The sequence below is a fragment of the Choloepus didactylus genome, chromosome 9 (genome assembly GCF_015220235.1).
Source record: "Choloepus didactylus isolate mChoDid1 chromosome 9, mChoDid1.pri, whole genome shotgun sequence".
Taxonomy (NCBI): Eukaryota; Metazoa; Chordata; class Mammalia; order Pilosa; family Megalonychidae; genus Choloepus; species Choloepus didactylus.
This window is the reverse complement of record NC_051315.1, coordinates 58,858,049-58,881,844: the sequence shown is the minus strand read 5'-3', so window position 1 is coordinate 58,881,844 and position 23,796 is coordinate 58,858,049. Positions and strand designations below refer to the sequence as shown.

General features: G+C 38.4%; 1 protein-coding gene across 2 annotated transcripts in view; it reads right to left on the bottom strand.

Moving 5' to 3' along the window:
* Positions 1-2,474: 2,474 nt before the first annotated feature.
* LOC119544213 (kelch-like protein 23) overlaps positions 2,475-23,796 on the bottom strand; it is a 37,430-nt gene continuing 16,108 nt past the window's right edge. The window contains exons 2-5 of one of the 2 annotated variants that reach the window (XM_037849452.1): positions 17,971-18,045; positions 12,479-13,693; positions 8,937-9,089; positions 2,475-4,056 (exon numbers count right to left, since the gene is read on the bottom strand). In XM_037849452.1, the coding sequence (XP_037705380.1) occupies positions 3,746-4,056; positions 8,937-9,089; positions 12,479-13,691 (1,677 nt within the window). In that variant the 5' untranslated portion in view covers positions 13,692-13,693; positions 17,971-18,045 and the 3' untranslated portion in view covers positions 2,475-3,745. Of the gene's footprint in view, positions 4,057-8,936; positions 9,090-12,478; positions 13,694-14,628; positions 14,802-17,970; positions 18,046-23,796 lie in introns of those variants that run through there. The other variant, XM_037849453.1, reaches the window with a different exon arrangement.

Sequence of the window (23,796 nt, the reverse complement as noted above, 5' to 3'; positions counted from 1 at the left end):
GAGGGGAGATGGGGCAAGTACCCTAGAAGTTGACAGTTTCAGTAGCAGCCAGAAAACTAAAAATAAAACTTGCGAGAAATAGCAACTTTTAACACTTGGATACTTAAGAGGCATCTTAATGAGTCATGTTTAAAATCATATCCCCAATTTTCATTGTTTTGTAAAATAGTGTTCATCCTCTAAAAGCAATGGCTTGCAATTAATTTCAGTAAAATATTTTTCATTCTTATTACAGTGATTTGAAGCTTGGGATAATCTGACAGAAAGTTGTTTACTGCACTTAATACTTTCTTTCATGTACAAATCAATAGCAAACAGGAATTCTATAGAAAAGAGAATCAGCAAATCAATGCCTCAGATCACAAACTATTTTCAAGACCGCTCAGGTACTTCTGGAGTGCTTTTCTGTAAAAATAATTGATACAATCATCTGTCAATAAAAGCATGCTGGAAACAATGCAAGTGTCCACTGACAGAAGAATGGATAAACAAAATGTGGTATATACATACCCTAAAAGGTGGATATACTACGGAATATCATTCAGCCATAAAACAAATGCAGTACTGATACACGCTACAATGTGAATGGATCTCGAAAACATTATGCTAAGTGAAATAAGTCAGACACAAAAGGACAAATGTATAATTCCACTTAAATGAAATATCCAGAACAAGCAAATTCATTCAACTCAGAAAGTAGATTAGAAGTTACCAGGGGATCGGGGGGAGGGAGAATGGGAAGTTATTACTTAATGGGTGCAGAGTTCCTGTTTTAAGTGATAAAAATTTTTGGTAACAGATGATGATAATAGCATAGCACTGAAATGTAATTAATGTCATTGAATTGTTCACTAAAAATGGTTAAAAAAGGAAAATTTGGTAGTATATTAATGGGTTATCACAATAAAAAGAAATAAAAAATTTTTTTAAGTATGCTGGATGTTTATATGAAATGCTAGACCTTGAGAATACTATGAAGATGTGATCTATGATCTCAATTATAGACAGGAGACACACTATGTACATACAAATGGTAAACTCTATAAACCCTCCTGTATCAACAGGAGTTTTACTGTGGCTAGAGCTGTCAGGAGAGAACTCCCAGAGAGTTTACTTTGAGTCAAGATTGGACAGGACTTAGACAAGCTTTATAAGAGAAGGTAAAAGTGACTGCAGTTTTTCTCATCTATTCCATAAAGCAGACCTCTAAAGCACTACTGGGCAACATATTATTGGGCCATCACTAATTGCTGAATGTTCTTGAGAACAATAAAATATCATCTCTTTTGAAATAGTCTAATTCAGTTGTGAACTACTTCTGACTGACCCTTCAACTCAATTGTCCAAACTCAAGCAGTTAAACAATGTATACAGTGATTTATTAATTTTTATTGAAAATACAAAGTGATATTTTAAAATTTAAATAAATTAAAACTCATTATCTCCAAACACTAAGACAACGAATTCAATTTTGCATATTACCTTCCACATGCAAAAATTTTTACAAACTCACAACCACAGCATATTATTTTGTAGTGTGCTTATTTTATTTACCATCACAGACATGCCCCAATGTTTCTTCATCATCTTTCAAATAATTATCTTTATTTCTCTGACACATAATCTATTTCCAATTTTTTTGCTACTTTAAATCATACAGATATAAAATTTTCATGCATTTACCAGTTTCTCTTTTGAATTATTCTTTTAGGTTAAAATACTAGTAGAATTGATGGGGCAAAGGACACAGTCATTTTTATGGTTCTTGCTATGTTATATCATTTTGCATTCCCAAAGGGTTGTACCTATTTAAAATGCCATCAGAATGAATGCCTTCAACAGTTTCTTTCCAAAATTTATTATATGTTTGTGTGTGTGGGTGCACGCGCACGTGTCTGTGTTAGGTAGCTTTAAACTTCAGTGTGCCAGTTGGTATGTATTACAACCCCCAGAAAAAGTCATGTTCTTTGATGCAATCTTGTGGGGGCAGACTTATTAGTGTTGATTAAGTTGGAATCATTGGATGAATTTGTTTCCATGGACTGTAGGTGATAACCAACTGTAGGTGATAACTCTGATTAAATAATTTCCATGGAGGTGTAGCCCCTCCCATTCAGCATGGGCCTTGATTAGTTTACTAGAGCACTATGTAAGACAAGGATCTTGCTGCTGCAGCTTACAGAGATGTTTTGGAGACGGCCGTTGAAAGTAGACTTGTTGTCGCTTTGGAGTTACTAGCTCAGAGTTTGCTCTGGAGAAGCCAAGAGAGGATAAAACTACCTCAGAGCAACATTTTGAAGAATGTACAGGAGCTGAGAGAAGAACTGGAACACAAACTGGGATCAGCTGATGCTAGCCCCGTGCCTTCCCAGCTAACAGAAGTTTTCCGGACGCCAATGGCCATCCTTCTGTGAAGGTACCCTGTTGTTGATGCCTTAGACTGGACACTTTTATGGCCTTAAGACTGTAACTTTGTAACCAAATAACCCTCCTTTATAAAAACTAATCCATTTCTGGTATTTTGCATAATGGCAGCATTAGCAAACCAGAACATTCAGTGTTCAAAGTTAAAAATAATTACTGTCTCTTTAAAAAAAAACGAAGAGTTTGGAACAGAGGGTCTTGCAAATTACTACAAGTTTAGATGAGTTTTCTTAAGCAATGTTATAGCACATGCACAAAGCGGCATTGTAGGCAAACTGAGGTAAATGGACAAAGGTGTTTCTTGCCCAGAAGCTTCAGTCCCGCAGGCCTCCAGTCCAGCTACTCCTAGAGCTGAGGTGATCCATCTAGACATCTGTATGACACACAGTGCCAGTTCACATGGGTTGGGAAGCTCTATATCAAGGAAAGGTTAAATTACTCAACCTGAGCTGGGAACTGAACTCAAATTTCTTTATTTTCATCAATGTTTTTTCTACCATATCACAACTGTTATGCATACTTTCTAGTTCTAAAATTCAATTTTATATGCAGATATGTATCTAAAATTAAGAATAAAGAATTTTCTGACATGCTTAAATTAAAGGCACCTAAACTAGAAGTTTACATCAAAGCTGAAAATTAAAAAGTCTTTAGCATTAGTAAACATATGCCTATTTTCCCTGCAATTTTTCAGATTTTCTACTATTTTTAATTGAATTTGTAAATTATTTGAACAGTAATGATCTTTGCACAGTTTGTATATCTCTGGTAGTCAGTAAATATAGAGTAACAACAATTATATACTTTACAAAGGGAAAAAAGCTAGACAAAGTAAGCCCACATTCTAATAACAATGAAGAAAAAATGTTTATTGATTTTATAGAGGTAGAAAAGAGTCCCTCTTTAAATTTCAAATTCCTGATCATTAAATGGAATCATAATATACACTGTCTGTGACATTAGAGTCACAAGAAACATTTCAGTCCATAGAATGATTTTTACCTATACCCAGTGTAAATGCTACCAAGGAGGAAAAGATTCATCACAAGGTATTTCACCTTTTACCAAGAGTCCAATGTTCCATATTAATTTTGAAAAGCAGAGATTTTAGAGGATGACCCTATTGATTCAAGTGTATATTTACATATGTTTTTTTCTTAACCATTAATCACTGGGTTTAGGGGTAATGTGAAGGTTAGGAATTAAAATTTAGTAATCCGCTACTATGTGCCCAGTCACAGTAGCAAGTAAAAGACACCAAACCCTACATTCTTTTCTTCTATGCTCCAAACAGTGATTATTCTATCATTTGTGGATTTGGTCAGACATTATACACACAAACACATCCATGGGACCGCATGGCACTTGGAAGATTGCCCACTATTTCCCACTTATTGAGATCCGGATCATATTTCTCAATGCTCTGAAGATATGTTCCCTTTGAGTAGGAATATCCTCCAGTGACATAAATACAGCCGTTCATGATGACAGCACCACACTCCATCCTCCTTTCCATCATGGGAGCTATCTCTCTCCATTCATTTTGTTCAGGGTCATAGCATTCCGTGATTGTAGTTTGTCCACCAACTAGATAGAGCTTATTTTCAAAGGGAACTGAACACAATCCATATTCTTTTAAAAAGAAAAAAAAAAGAGCATAATTTTATTAGGATAACAAACATAAGAGATACCATAGCATGGTGATGTAACAATCCTTTACAATTTAGCACATAAGAATAAAGTAGAGTGAATAGCCAAAACCATCTTGAAAAAGAACAAAGCTGGAAGATCTGCACTTCCCAAAATCAAAACTTAACCACAAAGCAACAGTAATCAAAACAGTGTAGTACTGGCACAAGGACAGACATATAGACCAATGGAATCAAATGGAAATTTCAGAAATAAACATTCACATATATAGCCAATTGATTTTTGACAAGGTGCCAAGTCCACTCAATGGGGAAAGAACAGTCCAACAGATGGCGCTGGGAAAAAAGGACAGCCACATGCATAAGAATGAAAGTGGACCTCTACCTCACACCATATACAAAATTAACTAAAAATGGATCAAAGACTTAAATATAAAAGCTAAAACTATAAAACATAGGAGAACATCTTCAGGACCTTGTATTAGGCAATGGATTCCTTGACTTTCCACCCAAAGCATGAGCAACAAGACAAAAAAATAGATAAATTGGACTTCATCAAAATTTAAAACTTTTGAGCACCAAAGGAAATTATCAAGAAAATGAAAAGATAACCTACAAAATGAGAAAAATATTCAAGACCACATATCTGATAAAGGTTTACTATCCAAAATAAATAAAGAACTCCTACAACTGAGCAATAAAAAGAGGTACAACCCAATTAAAAACTGGGCAAAGGATTTAATAGATATTTCTCCAAAGAAGATACACAAATGGCCAATAAGCACATGAAAAGATGTGCAATATCATTAGCCATCACAGAAATGCAAATCAAAATCACAAGATACCATTTCACACCCACTAGAACAGCTACTATTAAAGAAACAGAAAATCACAAATGTTGGAAAGGATGTGGAGCAACAGGAACACTCATATATTGTTGATAGGAATGTAAAATGGTGCAGCTGCTATGGAAAACAGTTTGGGGTTCCTCAAAAAGTTAAGACTAGAATTACTGTATGGTCCAGCAATCTTACTTCTAGGTATATACCCAAAAGAATTGAAAGCAGGGACTTAAACAGATATTTGAACACTGATATTCATAGCAGCATTTTTCACAACTGCCAAAAGGTGGAAGCAACCCAAAGTGTCCGTCAGCAATGAATGGATAAACAAAATGAAGTATATACATGCAATGGAGTATTATTCAGCCATAAAAAGGAATGAAATTCTGATGCATACTACAGTATGGATGAAGCTTGAAGACATCATGCTTAGCGAAATAAGCCAGACAGAAAAGAGCAAATATTGTATAATTTCATTTATATGAAATAATTAGAATATGTAAATTCACAGAATCAGAAACTGGAATACAGGTTACCAGGGGCAAATGTGATGGTGGGAAATGGGGAAGTAATGCTTAATTGGTACAGAGTTTCTGTTTGGGGTGATGGAGAAGTTTTGGTAATGGATATTGTTGATGGTAGCATAACATCGTGAATGTAATGAACATCATTGAATTGTATACTTCAAAGTGGTTATAATGGGAAATGTTATGTTGTGTATCTGTTACCACAATAAAAGTTAAGAGACAAAAAAAGAGCAGGGTGACTTATTGGTTCTGGCACACACTACAGCAATGCTGCGGCTAAAAACTCATCCCCTATCACCTGATTTAGATTATCTGCTCCTGCCACATAGCCATTAACCCCCCAGGTTAACCTTAAGCTCACTGTGCAAAATGCCAGGGAGGAAGACACCCTCAGACCACCCACTTCTGGGAATTCTCCCATATAGGCACCTTTGGATTCAATACCTACCTGTAAAAGATGGTAGCAGTAGAGCATACTATGCTCCCTAATCCCTTTCCAACCATTTTACATTCCATTCATATGTTTACTCCCAGGTACTGGAACATATCTGGAACTTTCCCTTCCGTCTTCCTTCATTGGGTGGCTTTCTGCCAGAAAACTCTTTTCTTAAAAACATTCTTCATTAATTGTAGCCATTCTTTAAGGCCTAGATCAGAACACACCTCCTCCTGGAAGCCTTCCAAGATTGCCAGAGTCCTTTTAATTAGACTGAAGCTCTCTCTACCATGAATTCCAACAGCACTTGTTTGTATAGAACTTACTAAAGATCTTCCTGTATTCTTCTTCCGTGTGTATATTTGCTAATAGACTGTGAGGTCCTGTAGCAGTACAGACTACCTCTTAATCATTCATCTGTGTGTGTTATATAATAATTTGAATAGTACACCTTTCCAAATGGAGGGTTTCAATAAATATTACTTGAGTATAATGGAATTATAGTTCCATGTTTTCAACTATACAAAGTTACTTCCCTTAAAAAGATTAAGAAACAAAATAACATTTAAATTTCTTTTTAAATACAAAAGTCATTTCCTTGTAGTCCAAGCTATATCTCCATAAGGTAGATTCAAGACTGGCATTTTACATTCCTTAGGAGGTGCTCCCAAAGTGCAGAGGAAGCATACCTTGCTACAATTCAAAGGATGCAAATCCAAATGCTTTCGAGGGATAGGAAGATAACATAAACTAGTGGAGTGAAGCAGGCTAGGAGTAGAAATGACAACCCACAGGCCCTCAAGGTCTGGCATGCAATGAGAATGGGAGGGACTGCAATGAAATGTATCATGCAAGCCTCATCTAAATGGAACAGCCACCACTTGGCTCCAGAGAATTGCTGCCAGGAAGGAAGAGAGGTTCAAGGTTGCCAGATCTTCTAATTTTTCTGAAGGCCAGAAATCACAATTTTTATTTGAAATCCCCTGACTTTTTAAACAGTGGTAACAAGCCAATTTTAAGCACTGTGAGAGCAAAACAGAACATATTCATGCGGTCTGCTACTTTGATAACTCTGTTTTTAATATCATTTATCAGGAAAAAGTTCAATGCAAATCAAAACTTCATAAATGCAATTATATGTTTCCATGGATTTACCCTATAATTTAACATTTGCCTCTGATTGATTTTTCAATTTGATAAGGCTTTATTACTTTGGCTCAAGCTTCACTACCTTTTAGATTCTCTTTCAAGTAGTTGACATGTTATATGCAACTTAAATTGCATATATGGGACATTTCGTTTTAAAGGAACCACTTTATGAAATATATATTACAACTATAATGTAAATAACCACTCTAATTTGTTAACATGATTTTTCATATATTGGATTTTCTTTGTAAAGAAAAGTCTGCCCACAAAAAAGGCAGAGCAGTATCTAAATCATAAGGTTAACATGATACTCAAATAAGATGCTCAATTATGTAGTTGTTAAGAGCATGGGCTCTGAGCCAGACGCCTGGGTTTGAACCTCACCCCTCACAAGCAAGCACTAGCTGGCTGACCTTGGGACACTTATTTAATGTCTGTGCACCCAAGTGACCTGAAAAATGAAATAATAATAGAACCTAGTTCACAGGATGATTGTGTGATTTAAATAAATTAATACATGTAAAATTATTGGAACAGTGCCCAAAACATAAGCAATCAGAAAATGTTAGTAGTTATTACTGAGTATGAGCTGTTATTATGACTTTGCATTATAACTTCATTGGTCACAAGAAAAAGTGGTGGGGAGTCTGGGATAACACATCTGGGCTTGCAGGAGGCAGAAGTCTACCTATTCCACACTGAAGTCTCTTTTTATGCAACCACCCATGGCATGTGAAGATATATTGCTGGGTTGTGAACATGCATGTGCCCCCTGTGAACAGTGAAGTGAGATACGTGATATATGGGGTAGAAGTAACTGCACTGATCAAAAGCAGGAGAGCCTGGACAATGCCAATGCTCCCTGAAGGAGAGGCAGGTTGCTTGGTGGCCACAGCATAGGTTATAGAATCAGACAGCCTGGATTCGAATCCTGGCTCCACCACTTCCAAACTATTGGCCTTGGGCATTTTACTTACCCTTTCTAAGCCTCCATTTCCAAATAAGTAAAATAAGGCGGCGGGGGGGAACCATACCTATTCACAGGGTTGAAGTGAGATCTGTGGTAATACTACATGCACAGTGGGAAGCCAGTGCCTAACATACGGTAAGTGCTCCAGAAGGTTAGCTATTACTATCACTCCCAGATGGTTCAAGCCTGTAAATTTCAATTACCCTCTCCAGTGACCCACACAGAAGCCTGATGCTAATGGAAAATGATCCAAAGTACTATGTTGATAAGGTGATATGAATCTTTCCTAATGAAAAAAATTTAAAACATACGGCAAAAGTGTAACAAGCTACAGCTTATGCTTTCCTTTGAGCCGTTCACAGAGAGAAAAGTCAAAAAGAAAAAGATGTCATGGAAGGCAAGTCACTCCTATAACACATCCCTTCTATGACTGTTAAGGTAAGGCCTAACACATTGTAGGAGTGAGTGCTTAATAGTTACTGAAACCCAGAAAGAACATGCTTCTGAAAGAGGAACCAATCTCCTGTAAACTTCAATCGTTGGGTAACCTTCCCACTGACTAGTCTTTTGGGCTGACTAGTCTTTTTTAACTATGTCTGTAAAATGTTTTATATAATGCATGTAATAAGTGAAAGAAAGCACAAAACAGAAGAATAAGAAACACAAAAGAACACCTAAGGAGAAATATTTTTTTTAAAACTACCACATTTAACCAAACAGGCTTAAAATGTGTGTCAAGCAAAGACATCAGGGAAAATATTTGTGGAAGTGATCTAATCAGATTGTTGTTTGATAGATATATGCATATTTTAATCATTTTAATTATACCCATGTGTAGTCTACCATAAATTTAGCATTTTCTATCTCCAGCCCGTTTTTAGCCATCTCTTATGCTGATAAGCTGTTATCATGAGATATTTTGAGACAATATTTTGTTACCTGGATGTGGACTGGAGGTGATGAGACTCCATTCATTGATATCAGAATTGTAGCTTTGGACCTTGTCATAGGTGCAACTTCCTCTGTAGCCACAGTGGCCGCCAATGACGTAGATAACATCATGTAAGACACAGGCAGTAGCATTTCCCACACCTGTATGTGAATTAAAAATCACTTCTTTAGATTTATTTTTCATTCTTTTTTTGCAATAAGTACCGATGAGCTAAGCTTATTACTTTTTTAGTTAAGCTTGACAGTAGATTGAAGGCATTGTTATTACGCACTTTTAAGAGTGAGACAGACACTCTTTAATAATTAGAACCCAAGGTACGGAACGGAAGAAGTACCACAAAAAGACAAATGAACAGTTATGAATGTTCAGAGCAAGGAGACATTGCTTTTGACTAGGGATATCACAGCAGGCTTAATGGGGGTGGCAGAATTTGACTTTGTTCTTGGTAGTTACAACGCAGGCAGGCACAGGAGAGGAAGCTATTCTAAGCAGAAGGAAAGGCGAGCGCAAAGGCTTATGGGGCAATGCCAAGTAGCCCAGTTTGACCAGTGCACGTGGCATACAGTGGGGTTGTTGTGTGGGGACTGAGGCTGGAATGGTAAGTTGAAACCACAAGGTAAAGGATCCTATATGTCCAATTAAGAAATGTGGACTTCATTCAACAATTATTAAGGTTTTTAATCAGAAGAAGGGAGGGACTGTAAAGGTGGAAGGACAAGAGGGAGAAAGCTCTTGGTACTGGCCCAGGTGAGAAATATTAAGGGCTCAGATTAGAAGGGGGGCTTGGGTATGGAGGGAAGGGCATGGAGGCAAGAGATCCCAGTAAAATGGACAGTTTTGATGACTGACTGAATTAGAGACAAACAAGACTGATGCTGAAGTCTTGAGCTGGGAAAACTGGGAGATACTGGTGCCACAGAAAAGTAAGAGAAGGAAGAAATGGGTTCAACAGAGGAAGAAGAAAGGAAGGAAGATGAGAAGGCTCACTTTAGTTGAAAATGTCCACTTCCTCTTTCAACCAATTTTTACTTAACACTGCTATGTGCCAGGTGCAATTCCATCTCCTTGCTCATTTCTATTCTCAAATAAAAGTGGGTTTATAAGCAAGGCAGTTAAGACAAGGGGAAAGAAAAGATTTGGGAGTTCCTAAATAGCCAAGTATTTATTTGTTCTTGTTGCATCCTTAAACCAAAAAAGGAAACGAATTTGAAATTTGACTACCATGGAAAGCTGCTAGTTCACTTCATGACTATAAAATAAAACAAACTGGGAAAAATAATTTTACCTGTTGTACAGAAAAATGAAAAACTAAAAAGTCAGCGCGAGTCCACCTGTCAGAACCAGTATTGGTCAAAACAGCACACAACTGATAATGTGTTACCCTTTCCTGAGGTGCCTAGATTTAAATAAGAATCAAGACTTTAAGCTAAAAGTATAAAACTCTGTAAATGTCAGACCCAGCTGGTAGGTAGGGAAGGATTTTGAGATGAGGGTCTCCCACTCCATGCAAGGCTAAGGCAAGAACCCCACACAGCTTTCTTTCAGCATCAATACACCACTGTGGCCTTTTCAGCAATTACTGTTCAAAATATGATAAAAAAGAATTCAGGTACAACCTACTCTCAAACATTGAGAAGATAGATAGACAGATAGGTAGATAGGTAGATAGATAGATAGAGCAAGGGAGGAAAGGAGGGAGGAAAGAAGAAAAGAGAGGAATGGAGGGAGAGAGGAAGGAAGGAAGGGTTGGGCAAATGTGGCAAAATGTTAAAAGTGGTACATATGGGTATTTGAGGGAGAGTTGTTGGAGTTCTTTGTAAGGATTTTGTATTATTTTTGTAACTGTCCTGGAAGTTTGAAATTATTTCAAAATAAAAGGTTAAAAAGAAAGAATTCAGAAAAGTAATAAACTCCCATCCTAAAAGAAATAGAATTTAAACTACAAAACCATTGAGATTATCTTACCATTAAAAAAACAGAAGCAGAAATGTGTATCAATTTATAATAGCTGCTAAAATATCTGAACTTTCCTTGTTTCTTTTGTAGGAAATGAGTAAGATGGACATTCAGAACCACCACCCTGAGAAGGGGTTAAGGAATAAGCAAGTGGGAGTCAAGCTCAGGCGAACCAAGTACCTGGGCAGAAACAGTCATGGGCTTTAAGCTACCTTCTCCCACCCTACCAACTACTGCTGAACTTGCAGCATGTTCTATGCATAGGAGAGTGGTCACGATTTTAAATATGGAAAATATTTCTATCCAATCAAAGCTGGCAAGCTCTTCTATGTTCTTATTATCTGTCTAATGATATCCACAATATCACCTAATATTTACTGAGTGCTTACTCTGTGCCAGATACTGTTCTAAGTGTTTCATGTGCATAAATTCATTTATCCTCTTGATAACCCTAAACTAGGTAAAGTCATCTCCATTGCACAGACGCCAAAACTGGGACACAGAGTAGTTAAGCAATTTGCCCAAGCTCACCAGTGTGTACGGAGAAAGTCAGGATTTGGACCCAAGCAGTTTGGTTTCACAAGCAGCGAGCCTGATCATCAGCCCTCTCAGGCTTTCTGCTTGTCATCCAAGGATCACACCAGGTCAGATTCCCAAACCAGGTCAGATTCCCACACCCTTGCTAGCATTAAAAAAGAAACAGAAAAGCCTGGGAAGAACATTTGGAAAAAAAATGACATAAATTTGGTAACAACTGACCAGTTTTTGTACAACTCCCCAGTACCAGTGAATAAATGTAATTAAATAAGAATCCAGTGTAACTTTTTGCCAGTGAGGAGGCAGAGAAAGGATAATTCATTGCCAAACACAGCAGAAAATACTGTTTATCAGATAGATAGTGAGACCCAGTGGTGCGCCTGGCTCTCGGGCCTTAGGAGGAAAGGCATGGATTCTGTCCCTCTACTTTACTGAAACAGGATTTGACTGACAAAAAGCAGAAGTTACTTGTCTGGAGAGATTGTACTTCGTTACATTCTATAGGATCCAAACTCTTCAAGATTTTAAGGAAGGGCCTCTTAAATGACAGATAATCAAAGCATTTTGAGAGGAAAAGAAGTTTAATATTTAAAAGCAATTGATCTGGTACAGAATCAAACAGGATTAAATTTCAAGAGCAATAAAACAAATACAATAAATATTTAAAACATAAACTGATAAAACCACCCAGCTTTCTCTCTCCATTTAGACCTTGACTTAAATACAACTTCTTAAGAGTCAAAGCAAGATTTAGGCTCAAAATAGGCACAAGAGTAAGTAAAATATGGATTCTATGGTTTTCTTACATAAATATTTCTTTTCTAGCCTGAGTATTGTGTTCTAATCACGTAACTCTGACACGCTATGCTATGATTTTACTTGGAACATTTTGTGCAACATTATTTTTGTAATCCACTATCGTTCTCAGCATTCCAAAGTGATAAATTCTTTTTAAAGTTACTTCTTTAAAGAAGTGAAACCATTGACCTAATCCCAAACATCTAAAAAATACAGAATAAACATAATCTGCACTTACCTTTAATCATGTTTGCAATAGGAATCCATTTCTCTTTTAATGGGTCATAGAACTCGGCCTCTTCTGCTGGAGCCCCTTTTCTATAACCGCCTAAAGCATAGACACAGCCACCCAAGGTGACCGCACAGTGGTAATACCTGGCATTGAGCATTGGCAAACCTTCTGTCCATTCATCACTTTCACTGTTATACAGCCACACTGTGTCAAGAGCTTCTATGTTATCCGTCCTGTAACCCCCAGTTACATAAATGTGGGGTCCCAAACATGTAACTCCATAGCTTTCCCTAGTGTAATCTGGTATTTCTGCTCCTTGAATCCAAACATTTGTCAAAGGATCCCATATGTGAACCTCTGATAAAGGATGCCAGTAATAGCCTCCAATGATGTACATTGTGGCTGTGGACCTCTGGGAAATCTCTTTATGCATGGGATTCAAAGCGTTGTATATTAGAGACCGTATTTTATTTTCGGTTAATAGGCAGCTTCTTTGAAGACCTAAAGCTGTTTTTAAGAATACTGGATCTACATCTATGTTGATATAGCTTAGTAGATTATATAAGCATTCAATTCGGCTTTCTACATCATGAGCAGTCCACTTAATAACTGGCTCTATGATAGCTTCTTCTTTCCAAACACTAAGATTCTTTCTGGACAAGATAAAGAAAAACTTTTCAAGGCTGATTTCCAGAAATTCTTCTTGTTGCCATACTTCCTTAAACCTTGAACAGAGTATTCTTTGAGATTCCTTCTCTAGTTCTGGACACACATGGAATTCTGCAAAGGAGTGCATTCCAATACAATTATCAATATCCAGGTGCCTTACCAAAAACTGCTCACAAGCCTTCTTTACTGAAAGGAACTGTAACAGATCTGCTGCTTCAAGCAGGCTTTGAACATTTCTTTTAGTTATTTCAATTTGGGAAGTGTATGCATAATTTACAAGGCCTTCCAGAATATCATGGTGGATACCAGAAAGTTTGATTTTATTTTTAAATTTTTCTTTCATGTCAGCTGTGAACATTGCCTTAAAATAATTGCTGCAAGCAGCTAAAACAGCTCGGTGACAATGGAAGATTATGCCTGAAGGGCACTGAAGGGTAATATCAGTAAATAATCCATCCAAGTAAAATGTTCTGAATGCATCCAGAGTATCCACTGGATGCGACGAATCCTTGAACAGATAAATATAATCTTCTTGTCCTTTCAGAGCCATGGCTGCAATAAATATGAAACAATAAGCGTGTTTTCAATTTTGTATGTTAACCCAAACAATCAGTGCTAAATATTCCAATCATTTTATTGATTAGCACCTAACATACTCCAAAATGAGACTAAGTTCAGCATTCTAAATAACAAATGCAAAATGTGGACGGACTGCTTTGTAACTGACATAATGGTTAATTTAAATTGAGGGAAGCTCAGAGCTTGAAATGAAGCCCCCAGGTTTCTCAATATTCCTTTTGAGAAGAATTATTGATTTGCTACTCCATTCACCCCGTTTCCGCCATCCGCCCTGGGCTGGCGGTCTGGGAGGAAATCCCACATTTGGCAAGCCAAGTTCCCCAGGGGTTCCCCAACTCAGGGCAGGACCTTAGTAGCCTCTGTTGGCCGCAATACAACCTTTCTCCCTAGCTCCATCTCCTTTTTAAATCACATCGAGATGCCAAGAAAGGGATAGTCGAAATACAGCTGAACAAGAAGAAATCTCGGAAAGAAAGGGAAACCTTGTGCCTTTTTTCTTAAGGAGAGAAAGGAAAACGGCCCTCCCCCGCGGCAGTCGGTCCATTCCTGCACCCCCTCCCCCGCGGCAGCCGCAGGGGTTTCCGCGACGCGGGCCCAGTTTCCCGCCAGGAGACCGCCCCGCCTGGGGCCTGGTGCGGGCACAGGGCTCCAAAGCTCTCTCGGTGCGCCCGCCCGCCTGGCGGTGTCGGAGCGTCCCTGCCCCGGGCTCTGCACAGGTGCTAGGAGAGCGCCGCGGGCGGCCCCGCGCACCGTGCTCGGTCGGCCCAGAGCCCGCGCGGCCATTGTCTCCACGCCTCCACCGCGGAGCGGCAGGGAGGCTCGGTTGGCAGCGCGGCCTCGTTCCCCCGCGCCTGGCCCCGTTCGCTCTCTGCCGGCCGGCCTCGGGCGCGGGCCCACGCCGCACCTACCTCCGGCGGCGGCTCCGGGGCTCGGTGCTGGCCGGCGGGCTAGCGGCGAGCGGGGGCGGGGGCGCCTCCGGACCCTCTGACCATCTTTGGAAAAGGCGCGGCGGAGGCTGTCTGCAAGTGCAGCTCCAGCCCACAAGCGGTTCCTATTTTGGTGCCCCAGCTCTCCCCCGCCTCCAACCAACCCCCCAGCGCGTTCTGGGCGCGGGGCCACTCGCGGGAACTCCCCCGTCACCCCGCTGCCGGGCGGGGGCGGGGCTGGCGGGCGCTGCGGGCCCCCCCTGGAGGTCTCCCCACACTCCTGGACGCAGGTGGGAGGCTTCCTGGAGGAAAATACCCGCGCCCCTGACTTGCTGGTCCCTTCTGTGGATTTCTTTATCTCTTACACACACTCACGTACACACTCGTGCATTTTCTCTGCTAAGCGAACTTTTTAGGTCCGTAATTAAGACCATATGGGGGGAGGAGAGACTTTTCCCCTTCCTCAATAGTTCTCGCCAGGCTGCGCCCTAAGGGTGAGGGGAGAGGTGGAGGAGAAAGTGTAGAGTGAGTGTAGCAAAACTAAAGTTCTAGGGTTAGGGTTGCCAGAAGTTGCGGACAGCTTTCCGTAAACGCCATCTCACCCCCAGCAGAGCAATCCGGGGCTGATTGGCACACCATGGGTTAACCTGGAATCTTTGAGAAAAGCTGGGGCCAGCCAGGGCCAAAGCCAAGTCCCTGTTGTACTAGGATTCAGGTTACCGCATTTAGAGCCTAGAGCCGCGTAACTGGAAGGAGCAGCCTTCAACTTTTCTTCCTAGTGATGGCCAGCCCAATCAGGTAAAGTCGTCCCCCTGCTACAGCAGAAAGTTTCTTTTCTTATTCCAACAAAAGACAAGATCAAATATTTTCATTTATCGACATTCACTCTCTAGCATGGTTTTATTAAATGCTTTCTGAGTGTCTGACAGAACTAAGCTCTGGTAATAGAGTGGTGAGGGATGGCCCATAGCTCTCATGGAGCTCAGTCTAGCCATCTTAAGGGAGGAGGGCTAGATGAAACTACCACGACGGTCAGTGTGTTTCTCAGAGTATGGTCTGAAAGGTAGAATGTGCAAATGGACAATGGCCAACTATATGTGACAACAGAATGAACCATATATGATGCCCAAGAAGCTAAACTACAACCTCTGAAGCAATTGGACCAGAACTGTCAGGACTTGGTCAATACCGCCAACTTCCCTATTTATACCCCTACTTCCAACTCGGGACCAACCAGAGAAAGTCAAATATACTCCCTGAACCAATCACATAAGATGTCCAGCTTCTAGTTAGCTCCTCTGTAGTTTCCCCATGCCCAACAACCTCCAATCAGTGCATATCTAAGACCGTCCCTTTTTTTTTTCACTACAAAATTTTCCCACTCCCCAGCCTGCCTTTGAACCTCTGCTAAAAGCTAAAGATGGTGGCTGACCCTCTTGCTTTGGCAAGCTCTGGACAAAAAGCCTGTTTGTTCTCATTCTAGTGGTCAACACTGAATTCCATAGATCAGACCATCTCAACTGAATTATATGGGATCCTGGTTATGCAGCAGTGCATCCCACTACCACCACCACCCAGATTTCTGAATCATAATCTCTGGGGTGGAGTCCAAGGAATCTGCTTTCTAATAAAGGGCACCAAGTGATTTTTCTGCAGAGTTAAGAGAATGTGTGTTGAGCTGCAAATGGAAGAGAAATGAAAGATTTAACTTCTCAACATCTGGTAAACAGTTTGGTGGAGAAGGAAAGCATATGAGATTTAGTTTCAGGCTGAAAGTTCATCCCTGCCACTCATCTAACATGTAGCCTTGAGCAAGTTACAATATTTTCTCAACCTAATCATAGTTATTGAAAAGATAAAATAAAATGATGAATGTGAAAGCACTTACGGCATGCAAATGTTAGCTATTATAATGAAGGGATGTTTATGCTTAACTCTCCATCACAATGTCAATTTAAAAATCAGTATCTTATTGACATTTCTTCAGAAAATCATGAGCTTTGTAATTAATTGTAACTGTAGACAGTTTAGCCTTCAAAATGGATAGTGATGTTATTGTCAGTGTTGCCATTCAAGGATATGAGCATGACTGATTGAAGATGGTGTTTCTTTCCATTTTTGCCACTGAAATATGGAGATGACTATTATGTTTGTGGCTATAATTGCTGTTTGCCAAGTCTGATGTATAAAAACATTATGAGCGCTACCTAACAGCATAGGGATGTCTAAAACTTACAAGTGCAATAGATGTTTTGTGTGTGTGGTAATGAAGGTGTCAGGGATTGATTTTGGTGATGAATGTACAACTATGTAATGGTACTGTGAACAATCAAATGTACGATTTATTTTGTATGACTGTGTGGTATGTGAATATATCTCAATAAAATGAATAACTTTTTAAATAATAATAAAAGTAATAACTTTTTGCTTTGGCTAAAACTTAGTACTTTGCTAATCTGAAATTGTTCTTAACCATAATTAAACTCTCTTCCCTTTATACAGTGATTTTCCCATATCAGGAATTAAAATAGGAAAAAATAAATGAGGACACTTAACTAAAAAAAAAAGTACAATAGATGATTTTTGAAAATAGAATTCACTTTATTGTCACTTAAGCAGAGTTATTTTAAATTGTTGCAGGGACCAATGAAAACTTTTCCTTCTATTGCCTGACGTTCCCTGGTTGTGAATTATTGCTCAAAGATGTGTATCAGCATATCCTTCAACTTGCTGCAAGAAGAACAGGAAGTGCCAGGAACAGTTCTCTTTACCACATGCTTTATCAAAGAGACTATTGCAAATGCCAGTAAATTTGATGCATTCAGAAACATATAATTAGTATTCATAAGTTAAATAAGTTAATGACAGTGTTCAAGAAAACAGATGTGCCATCTGTGAATCCCAATCTTCAGGAAATAGAGTCACCAAAGAGATGAGACATGAATGACTCTTGGCAGATATTGAGCTTGGCATAGAGTTATATGCTTTGTTGGCAACACACTTCACCTTTTAAAGAACTCGTGGTTTCTAAAAATAACTATTTTATTTATTATTTCTACTTTATTAGTACATCTTTCCACTAAATATAGCCATGTCATTAAATGTTTGATATGCAATTGTGATATCATTATCAACATGTGTAGATGGAGAATATATATAGGAACTTTGTATATTTCATTTACATACTGAATTAAACAAGTTACTGCTAAGTAAAGAAAAAAAAAGTAGGCGTACTTTAAAAGACTACCACATACAGCTGTGTAAGTTGTACATTACACAATTCCAGTGCATGCCACTCAAGTAAAGTACAATATGAATACTGACCTTAGGGACTGTACAACACACAACCAGCATAACTTTATGTGACTGCCCTGGATCTGATATATCTTGGTATGCTTCCTAGAAAATAAGAAAATGAGCATTCTAATAACCAGGTAACAAGTACTTTTCCAAGTCAGAATGTTCCAATTCCCTTCTTTTCAACAAAAATGAAAGAGTATTTTTGAGAAATAAATTGGAATGAATTCAAGAAACAAGTGGCACTGTTATAATAAAACTCCTTCCATTCCGATCTATTTGTCTATGTGAACACATTTTCTCAGGGATTATTACACTGTAAAAATGAAAACCAGGAATCACTGATCCTGAACCCTGTCTCATTCCAGCAAAAAGCAATACTCAGTCAATGTTATATGATCTAAATTAAGCCACTCTGGAAGACAGTCTGGCAATTCCTTAGAAAACTAGATATAGAGTTACCCTTCGATCCAGCAATTGCACTTCTTGGTATATACCTGGAAGATCTGAAAGCAGTGACGCGAACAGATATCTGCACACCAATGTTCATAGCAGTATTATTCACAATTGCCAAGAGATGGAAACAACCCAAATGTCCTTCAACAGATGAGTGGATAAATAAAATGTGGTATATACACACCATGGAATACTACACGGCACTAAGAAGAAACGATGCCGTGAAACATATGACAACATGAATGAACCTTGAAGACATAATTCTGAGTGAAATAAGCCAGGCACAAAAAGAGAAATATTATATGCTACCACTAACGTGAACTTTGAAAAATGTAAAATAAATGGTTTATAATGTAGAATGTAGGGGAACTAGCGATAAAGAGCAATTAATGAAAGGGGAACAATAACCCAATAAGAACAGATAAGCTCTCATGGATAAATTTAACATTCTGGGAATGCCCAGGAATGACTATGGTTTGTTAATTTCTGATGGGTATAGTAGGAACAAGTTCACAGAAATGTTGCTATATTAGGTTATTTTCTTGGGTAGAGTAAGAACATGTTGGAAGAAAAGTAGTTATTTTAGGCTAGTTGTCTTTCTCTTTCTCTTACTTCCTTGTTATGTTATGGTTTGTTTGCAATTTTTTTTATTGTATGTTTTTTTTTTTTTTTGATATAGTTAATTTAAAGAAAAAAGAATTAATTTAAAAAAAAAATGAAAAAAACATGCAGAGCCCCCTTGAGGAGCTGGTGGAGAATGCAGGGGTGCTGGGCTTCCCCACCTCAATGGTTGCTGATGTGCTCACAGACATAGGGGACTGGTGGTTTGATGGACTGAGCCCTCTACCACGGGACTTGCCCTCAGGAAGACTGTTGCTGCAGAGGAGAGGCTAGGCCTGCCTATAATTGTGCCCAAGAGTCTCCTCCCGAATGCCTCTTTGTTGCTCAGCCCTCTGTCTAGCTAAGCTTACTTGGCAGGTGAACTCACTGCCCTCCCCCCACAGTGGAATCTGACACCCAGGGGAGTCAATCTCCCTGGTAAGGTGGAATATGACTCCTGGGGAGGAATCTAGACCCAGCATTGTGGAATAGAGAACATCTTCTTGACCAAGAGGGGGATGGAAAGGAAATGAAATAAGCTTCAGTGGCAGAGAGATTCCAAAATGAGCTGACAGGTCACTCTGGTGGACACTCTTAGGCACAATATAGACAACCCCTTTTAGGTTCTAATGAATTGGCATAGCTAGCAGTAAATACCTGAAATATCAAACTACAACCCAGAACCCATGAATCTTGAAGACGATTGTATAAAAAGGTAGCATATGAAGGGTGACGATGTGGTTGGGAAAGCAATATGGACCACACTCCCCTTTGTCCAGTGTATGGATGGATGAGTAGAAAAATGGGGGGAAAAAAAAGGCACCCAGTGTTCTTTTTTACTTTAATTGTTCTTTTTCACTTTAATTTTTATACTTATTATTTTTGGGTGTGTGATAATGAAAATGTTCAAAAATTAATTTTGGTGATGAACGCACAACTATATAATGGTACTGTGAACAACTGAATGTATGCTTTGTATGACTGCATGATATGTGAATATATCTCAATAAAAATGAATTAAAAAGAAAATAGCCCCAATCTTCAGATGGAAATAATCTTAGAAGTTGTTACTTTCGGTTTAAACATATTTAAGTTGTTTTATCAATTATAATAATTGTAATGTTAATCAAGACCAAATTTTTAAATACTTAAGTATAAAGGATATAAAAGTTTAATTTATGCACATTTTTGTTGCAGAGAAGTTTAAGAGGTGATTAATAAAAGACTTTCATACATAAAAATATAAAGTCAGTCCTTACTTCCAATGGATCTAATATGCATCAGTTTAAGTTACCAAGATTTAAGTCCCCCAACAACATGGTTCAAATAAGTTACCATGGTATATTAATTGTGAGTAATTGCAAAGTACAAACTCTGATGCTACCTCTTCCATCCACAAATTACTACAAAAATAACATAACACATTATGATTGGTGTATCTCTTATTTCAAAGTCTGTCAGTGAGTTGTCCTGCCCATCCCTTATTCAGTTCATATACAGACAGCAAAGCTTATAGTTGTATTGCCTCCTTGTCTGTTAGTGTTTTTTTTATAAAAATAGGTAAAAGAGGAAATTGGCCAACAAAGATGAAAGTGCAGCAAAGAAATGAATGTGTTGATTCTGCAAGTGAAATTTGAATTGAACATAATAAAGCTAAACAAGAAACTGCTGATCATGGTAATGCTGACATGCCATCATTCAAGAGTCTCTAGATGTGCAGTCAGAGGAACTTAGTGAAAGTGAACTTATTAACATAAATGAGGAAAAAGTGGTTGTGGGGAAAAGGATGAAGATGTGCTGGAGGAAGTGATGCTGGCAAAAAAAAAAAAAAAAAATTCACAGTAAAAGACTTTTGAGATACTTCAGGACCTTGAAGTGCAAAGGATAAAATGTTGGAAGCTAATCCAAACTTAGAAAAGAGGATGACAATTCACTTATGCATAGAAAACTGGTCACTCTGCACAGTAAGTTATATGAGAAGAAAGCAAGAACTGTTTTAAACTACTGTCAATGGTTATTTTTATGAAGAAATAAAAACTTTCTCAGTGTTTCTAATGCTTTAAATTACAATATACTAAGTAAACATTAGATATATTATGTTTTTCGCTTCCCTATATATTTATAACTGATGGTAAGACAGTTTTTATGTTCCAACAAAAACTGTCACAGAACAATTGTAATTTTTCCCATTGATTATTAGGATCACTTTGCCCAGTTTCAGCTTGTGTAGTCATTTTTTAGAGTCCTACACTACTATGCAAAATGAGGACTGCCTGTATTTTCAGTAGGATAACATTCTCTGGGAGAAGTAGTAGGGAAATATGAGCTCAAGAAGAAAAAAATAATGAGATAATTTCCCACTCTTAAAAAACAACTGTTTATATATTTTTAAATGGATAATGGTGGGTTTCAAAAGTTAGTTTTTCTTAGATTTAAAAGCGTGATTTAAAAGGCTAGTAAGTCCCAGCCTGCCCAGCAGATGGCAATCTTCGACAACCTATTCCCAGTGGTCCTACAGAGGAAAGCTATTTTTTTAGCCCTCTGTGCCCCTGCTTCTGAAGTGGGTGGAAACAATGGCACCACAGGTGCTGCTGGCATCTGTCCGGAATAGGCCAAGGCTGTGGAACCCAGAGGAGCAATTTTGCCAGCAAACAAATCAGAACTGTGCCAAGTGCCCCCCTGTTCCCAGGTTGTGAGGCCTTCCCTCTCACCATCTGCAGCAGCCTGCCAGGCAGGAACCAGGCTGACCAGAAGCGGCTGGACTCAAGGGTGGGGGCTGGGCACAGGGAGCCACGGCCAAGCGTGTCACTATGACAGTCTTGGGAAGCTGCTTTACAGACCCTCTCCTCAGGGCCCTTTGGAACTGCTCTGCACCCCCTGTGTGGGACCCTGGCCCTGTTTTGGCTGGGAAATAGTGATGAAACAACTGCCGAAAGAGCTTTACATAAACCCAATCAACAACAAAATCTTAGATAAGAGAGGGAAATTAATCTTCAAAATAATTTCATCAAGATAATCGGATACCCAGATACTAGGAAAAAATTACAAGACATACTAAGAAATTAAAATATATAGCTCAGTCAAAGAAACTCAGAGGAGATACAGAATTTGGAACAAATAATCAAAGATGTTCAAACAAATCTCCTATATCAATTCAAGGAGATAGCTAAAGAGAGAAAGGATATGAAGAAGACATTGGGTGAGTATAAAGAAGAATTTGAAAGCATACAAAGAAAAATAAAAGATGTTATGGGAATTAAAGACACAATAGAGGAAATAAAAAATTCACAAGAGACACACAACAGCAGTTTTGAAAAAAAAGCAGAAGGAAGGACAAGCAACCTAGAAGACAGAGCATGTGAATTCGAACAGACAAAAGAGCAGATGGAGAAAAGAATGGAAAAATTTGAGCTGGGTCTCAGGGAAATGATTGACAATACAAAGCTCACAAACATACACATGATAGGTGTCCCAGAAGGGAAAAGGGCCAGAATGAATATTTGAGGGAAAAATGGCTGAAAATTTCCCAACCCTTATAAAAGACATAAATATGCAAATCCAAGAAGCTCAATGTACTCCAAACAGAATAAACTCTAATAGACCCACTCCAAGACACATACTATTCAGAATGTCAACTAGCAAAGATAAAGAGAGAATTCTGAAGGAACCAAGAGAAAAGCAATTCATCAGTTACAAGGGAGCCGCAATAAGATTAAGCACTGGTTTCTCATCAGAAACCATGGAAGCGAGAAGGCAGTGGTCCGATATCTTTAAGGTGCTGAAAAGAAAAACTGCCAGTCAAGAATTCTTTATCTTGCAAAACCGCCCTTCAAACTTGAGGTAGAGTTAAAATTATTCACAGATAGACAGAAGCTGAGAGAGTTCATTAACAAGAGTTCTGCCCTACAAAGAAATACTAAAAGGAGTTCTGCAGGCTGAAAAGAAGGGACAGGCAACGAGAGTGTAGAAATGAAGATTATCAGTAAGGGTAACTAAAAGGATAAAAAGAGAAAAAATAGATATAAATAATAAAATTGTTGAAGTACTGCCTGTACAGTGATAACATAGAATGTTAATAGATTAAACTCCCCAGTCAAAAGACACAGACAGGCAGGATGGGTAAAAAAAATATGATCCATCTATATGCTGTCTACAAGAGACTCCCCTTAGCCACAAATTTACAAATAGGTTGAAAGTAAAAGGCTGGAAAAAGATATTCCATGCAAACAGTAATCAAAAAAGAACTGGGGTAGCTATACGAATATCAAACAAAATAAACTTTAAAGGCAAAAAAATGTATAAGAAATAAAGAAGGTCACTATGTATTAATAAAAGGGGCAATCCACCAAGAAGAAAAAGCAATCATAAATATTTAGGCACCTAACCAGGGTCCCCCAAAATACATGAGGCAAACAATGGCAAAACTGAAAGGAGAAATAGATGTCTCTATACTAATAATTGGAGTCTTCAATACTCCACTCTCATCAATAGATAGAACACCTAGACAGAGGATCAACAAGGAAACAAAGAACTTGAATAAAATGATAAATGAACTAGACTTAACAGACAGATGAATTCTACCAAGAATTCCAAGAAGAATTAATACCATTCCTGTTCAAACTTTCCAAAAAATTGAAGAGAAGGGCAACCGAACACATTCTATGAAGCCAACATCATCCTAATACCAAAGCCAGATAAAGATACCACAAGAAAAGGGAATTACAGACCAATCTCTCTAATGAACATAGATGCAAAAATTCTCCACAAAATACTTGCAAATTGAATCCAACAACACAC